Source organism: Ixodes scapularis, unplaced genomic scaffold, assembly GCF_016920785.2.
Source record: "Ixodes scapularis isolate PalLabHiFi unplaced genomic scaffold, ASM1692078v2 PGA_scaffold5__190_contigs__length_132052651, whole genome shotgun sequence".
In the NCBI taxonomy this organism is placed as follows: Eukaryota; Metazoa; Arthropoda; class Arachnida; order Ixodida; family Ixodidae; genus Ixodes; species Ixodes scapularis.
In genome coordinates this window covers 35,137,721-35,143,655 of record NW_024609880.1, presented here as the reverse complement: position 1 = coordinate 35,143,655, position 5,935 = coordinate 35,137,721, and the positions used below count along the sequence as shown (strand labels likewise).

Here is a 5,935-nt window from a genome sequence, read left to right as displayed (position 1 = left end):
CCCGTGACCAATCGCTGCGACGACGACAATAGCCGAGCCATAGCAATGTCTGGAACTCAGCGCGTGTCCTATGCTTTGCCAACCCCAGCGCGTGGCTATGATCGACATTGGCGGCATATAATCGGCTCCAGATCACATGGCCGCTTGTTCTGGCTGCGAGTTGAGGGGGTGAACGCTGCTCGTTTTTTTTTTTTAATGTTTTTCTGGAACTTCTATTACGTGGGTTGAAAGACGAACGCGTGTTTCATATATGTCAGTAACGTCAGTGTCCCGCTCTGAGTGGTATTTGCGCGAAGTAGAAAAATTGTTGCACCGCCCATTTAATAATTTACATTCTTTTTAGAAGCTTCAGCAACATGGAGGCCACCGATTTAACGGTGGCGCACATGAGTCAACCGGCAGCAGACAGTCCGACGCCTCAAGGGAGCCCAAGGGGGCCGGACGCCTCAAGCAGTCTGAATCTGATTTTTGCGTCACCGGGCTACGCCGAGACCTCTGCTGCTGGTCCTTCCCAAGCAGCCGAGCCGGGAAGCTGCCCAAGAGAAAGCGTAGCGACTAGGACACACGCTAAAAGCCAAAAACGGAAGCAGGACTTGGAAGCAGTGGAAGACGAACTCAACGTTGTGAGAGGGGCCCTGGCAGCACACAAGCCTATGGATGCTACTGTCCACTTCCTGCTCTCCCTAGATCCATACTTAAAGGCGACACCCGAGTCTATGCAGACTCACCTTAAGGTGGAACTTCTACATATTCTATCTCAGTATGCTCAAGGCCGATACCCTGATGCACTTCTTGTAAAGAGCGAGTAAAGACAAATGAGTCACACCTTTTGCTTGTTTATTCGTCTGGATGGTGTCTACCATGCAATGTATGCAAAAGTTTGCAAGTGCTCGCAGCACAAGGTGCGCTTCCGTTCAAGGACGTAGCCCAGCAGAGGTCCGCTGCCAAGGTACGGCCCCTTGCCTGCTCATAAAGTAGGAGCAGAAGAGGTTTCTCGCTTCACGTGCGGAACCGCTGTAATTGTGCCCCACCGGAGGCTCCAGGTCCGTCATAACTGTTTCGTCGTCTTTGAATGTCGATCGCCAGTTGCCGTTCGTGATGTTGCCATAGGCATCCTCTTTGTCAACGTAGCTAGGAGGAATGTAGACGGAGTCCTCCCGCAAGTAGTTGTGTAGTGCGCAAGTTGCCATGACGACGTAGTCTGCGTGTTCTGGTAGCAGGTTGATGGTTCTTCGGAATATCCGAAACCTTGATGCCAACACGCCAAAAGCGTTTTCGGCGCACCTCCTGCACAAGTGGAGACAGGTTCACGGAAATGATTCTTTACAATTATCCCGCAACAAAACAGACAAAAAACAACAACAATTAAACTATTTGCTGCCCTGCTAGAAACTACCCGCCCACCCCCTCCAATTCACTACATGGTTATTGCGCTTTTAAGTCACCTTGCACGGCTGAGCCGATAGTTGAATATTCGTTTGTCATCGTCCTGGTGCTTTCCCGGGTATGGTCTCAAAAAGTCTGGGCGTAGGTGGAACGCTTCGTCCCCCAAGAACACATATGGTGCGATTACTGTCGAGTTTGGAAGCCGCTTTGGTGGTGGCAGGCCGAGGAGGCCATTTTCGAGACATTTACCGAACCGAGAGGCACTTAGGGTACCTCCATCACTCTGTCGTCCGTAGGCACCGACGTCTACAGCAACGAACTTCAAGTCACTGTCCACAACAGCCATTAGTACGATAGAGTACGTACCCTGTAATGACAACAAATCATAAATGCAGTGAGAAATACAGCTCATAAAAAGTACTGACGCAAACTGCACCTTATAGTTGTAGTATAAGCTACCAGAATTCGGTGGTGCCTGAATCTCGACGTGTTTGCCATCCACAGCACCAACACAGTGGGGGAAATTCCACTTGTTCTGGAAGCCCTCAGCAACTTCCTGCCATCTCTCAGTAGTTGGCACCTGTGATGACATTGTGTCATAGCAGCAGACATGTAATAGAGCCTTCTAAATATTTCAAACGCGACTGCATGGAAGTTCTGAAATTAGTTTCATAAACTACAATTTTCGATGGTATATAATATATGTAAGCACACACAGATACCTTTACAATCTGTTTTACAACAACATAAGTAAACATTGGTTAATCCCTTAACCATTTTAAGGTTTTCATGATCTGTATACTACATTACAATACTCAACTCCAGAACTTCATAATAAGTGCTCAACTTTGTGCAAGATGGCCTTCATTGATATAGCACCATTAATCTACGCGGGTTTCACATGAAGGGATTTCGTGGCCGAAATCGTTGCCGCTAGCGGCGTGGTGGCACGGATCGCGAGGTTTCACTTCACATGAGCGTTTCCTGCGGTTGCGATGGCCAATGTTGCTTGCAGCAAGCAGATGCTCACAGTAGGTTACAGCGGCTTCCAATAATTTTAATGCCTTAGTTTTCATTTTATCCTTTAATTTCACCTTAATAAAATAAAAAAGCGTTTAAAATATTAAATAAACCTTGATCCTATTTGTTTATGGTTCTTGTTTTCTTTCGAACTTCGTTGTCGCGGAGGATCAAACGTCGAATCATCCTCGGCAGCGTCATGGGCAGCGCCTTCCTCGGATGTAGACTTCAACTATGGTGCCTGGAGCGCGTCTTCGACTGGTGTGTTTAGCGTCCTATCCCGCCCATACATCAAAAGTGGTCCCGATGTGGCAACAAATGACGCGAGTGTCATGCTGTTGCCTGTCGCGATCCTGGCGGTTGGCCGTAGAAATGCTGGCGAAAAGCAGGAGCGAACGCGAGTGTCGCTGTCTTCACGGCGTCCCGTTAGGCGTCCCAACTTCCGGCTGCACTAGCTTCCGTGAACTCTCACAGTGGAAAGCGACCTGGAGCAGAACAGGCATCTGCTACATACACCATAACTGTTGGGACGCCACCAGGGTCGCGACCGGCGACAGCAGAACACTTTTATGACGTCATCAGGCGGAAACGAGGGACCACTTTTTTGGCCGCGGTAAACACACCATTCAAAGACGCGATCCAGGCACCATACTTCAACTGATATGACCGACCCGAACCTCGCGAACCGGTAGTAGTGCAGTCGTTTCATACCGGTCTTGTCGATCACTTTCAAGGCCTCAGTCACCTCTTCCCCGAGTTTCTCTTTGATCCCATTGTTCCTAAATTCTTTGAGCTGCGCGTCCTAAGGAACCCGACCCTTGGACAGTTCACTGATAAGCAGTTCATTGAACTGGGCGCAACATGTTTCGTCTTACTTGGTGCAACGATCTGTGTTAGAAAAAAACATGTCAATGTCGCTCAGTTCTTCTTCTTTTGTTTTTCTCACTAGCGCACGTACAACCCGCTACCAAGTAGCGTCTCTTGCGCTCGCTACAGTCGGTACTCGGGCGAGGAAAGCAAAAAAGAGTCGCGTAATTCATTGAGAAAACAAATTACGAGGAAGGGGACAGCAATCCCTCTCCTCAATGATCTACTGAACAGTTCCGACGCGACTGCTGAAGCAAAGAAGCGCGACCCGCCGTAAAAGAGATATCGCAAACCAGTCGCTTGCGTACTTTCTCTGCTTGTCGTCTGCTTCAAGAACGTGAAAACGCCACCGTCCTGTGCGCCAGCTTTCCCGCAATGTTTCTCCTCCTGTCACGTGACTTAACGCCTCGCTGTGAGTGGCCAAGGCGAGAGCTGCCGCTCTGCCGCGGCGAAGAATTTCCAACCAGGTGGAACCGTGCCGCTCAGCCGCTGCGGCTGGCCAGAGCGCCGCGACGGCAGAAATCGCGCCGCTCTAGAGCCAAAATCGCTGCATGTGAAACCCGCTGACGAACTGTGACGGCTTGTATACCCAGGTATTGTCAGGCAAAAAGAAGCGGGGCTCGGACGGCAGTGCGCGAGCTGAGCTCTCGGATCTGCATTGAACGGTCACCGTGGACGCACCATCTTAATCAGTATGCTTATTTCCCGATTTAAAACGTATTCAATACTAGAATCCCCAGCAGTGTCAGTATTTCTCTAAAAGCACCTCACAAATTACTGGTAATAGAAGAGGTGCGCAAAATTTAATCTTAAGCAAAGCATTTTCTATCACTAATTTGACCAGCCAGCCTTTCAACATACCTTTAGACAAAGGGGTTGGAGAGCTGTCCAGAGAATCTTGCAGGTGGAGTGAATGACACCCGCCGCTGTCGAGATTCCGACTCTAAAGGCCAGAGCAATGTCCTGTATCTGCATTCCAGACGATAAGTACCTTAAAGAAAGCGGGTGGAACAGTAAATCATATGTCTGTGCATAAATCAGAGCTAATTAGAAAAGCAGGAAAGTTCCCAGTACCTGAGTGTCATGGCAAGTCTAGCCCGCGATAATAGCGGCTCCCGCGTGAGGTAAGCTCTTGTGAGTGGTGTTTCGACCAGGGAATGGAGCTCTTCAAATTTTTCAGGTCTCATCTTATAGTACTTCTGGAAGTACTCCGTGTCCCCACTTATAAGCAAAGGCATCTGCACGAATATATTACATTGTGAGAAAACTAATACCACTAGAAAATCCTTGGTATCAAAATACGAGGTCACAACTCACCGATGTGTGGAACTCCGACTCTCTCCTGCGGTTTTGCCAGATGGGCCTTACCCACCAGCGCCTTGGGCTCGGGAGAGTAAGCAGGATCTGCTTCTTTCTTAAGAGAAGATACTCTTCAAGTCTTCGTAGACGGACATACTCCGGATCATGAGCACATACCCCAATTTCGGAAATACCAACTATGTCCAGGAGGTTCGGGTCGGCCATATCAGTTGGAGTGTTTACATCCGAGGAAGGCGCTGCCCGTGACGCTGCTGAGGATGATCCGAGGTTACATCCTCCGCAAAAACGAAGTTTGAAAAAAGAACCATAAACAAATAAGACCAACGTTTATTTAGTTTTTCGACGCTTTTCTTTGATTTATTAAGGTTAAATTAAAGGGGAAACTGAAAACTAAGGCATAAAAATTGTTGTTAGAAGCCGCTGTAACCGACTCTGCGCATCTGCTTGCTGCAAGCAACATTGGCCATCGCAACGGCAGAAAACGCTCATGTGAAATGAAACCTCGCGATTCGTGCCGCCGCGCCGCTAGCGGCAGCGATTTGGGCGGCGGAATCGCTGCATGTGAAACCCGCTTTAGGCGGTAGTCATCGCTGCCTAGGCTAAAGGTTCCGTTCTCATCGATGTGCATACTGTGCAGTTTACGTCTAGGGGTAGGTGATGTTGATACATAGTCAACGCACGTTCTGCTGTTTCTCGCGCACCAGGTGAATACATGTGTCTCGAATATTAACTACTTCGAGGTCCAAGTCATCGGTCAGCCGTCGGAGTAGTCGTCCATTACCATTTTACTTCCCATCTAGTTCCTCTAAGTGTCCGTTGAAATCTCCCATTAAAAGTACCTCGACTCTATGATCCATGCGCCTGACATCTCCATGTAAGCATTGAGCTAACCGCATGTTCTACTCCTCTCTAGTTCTTTCGACAGCCACGCAGACAATCACTGGTAGGTAAATAATCTCCCCCTCTAGACAGAGATAATCTCTGCATGCTGTTTCCAGTCTAGGCTGCCATGCAGACCCAGCACGACATGAAAACTCCTACTCCCCCGCCTTTCCGTTCTCCAGCGTCCCCCGGTTGCTACTCGCCCAGCACCATCCAGGGCGTACCAGAGGCTTTTAGTGGGGTTGTGGCACCTACCCGTGGCGACGTTACGAACTTTGAATACGTAGACTCCAACGAGTCCAAGGCCATAGAGCGCCAAAAAACATTTTTGTGTTTGTTGCTGAAAATGTTTTTCAATAATATAAATAACACATGCGTTTACAATGCCAGCTCTTGTTTTGAAGATATTAGGCTTAGGTGAACATCGGCTTATAAGTAAATTTCCTTTTTCTTAATTATC

The 5,935-nt window shown here is 48.6% G+C and overlaps 1 protein-coding gene across 1 annotated transcript; it reads right to left on the bottom strand.

The window, feature by feature from the left end:
- Positions 1-820: 820 nt before the first annotated feature.
- Positions 821-4,896, bottom strand: LOC115327524 (protein ANTAGONIST OF LIKE HETEROCHROMATIN PROTEIN 1). The gene is made up of 6 exons (XM_040205991.3): positions 4,591-4,896; positions 4,348-4,511; positions 4,135-4,264; positions 1,823-1,966; positions 1,446-1,753; positions 821-1,287 (listed from the first exon to the last, which is right to left on the bottom strand). Exons 1-6 carry the CDS (start codon positions 4,795-4,797, stop codon positions 915-917), a joined length of 1,326 nt encoding a protein of 441 aa, XP_040061925.1. The 5' UTR covers positions 4,798-4,896; the 3' UTR covers positions 821-914.
- Between the last annotated feature and the right edge of the window lie 1,039 nt (positions 4,897-5,935).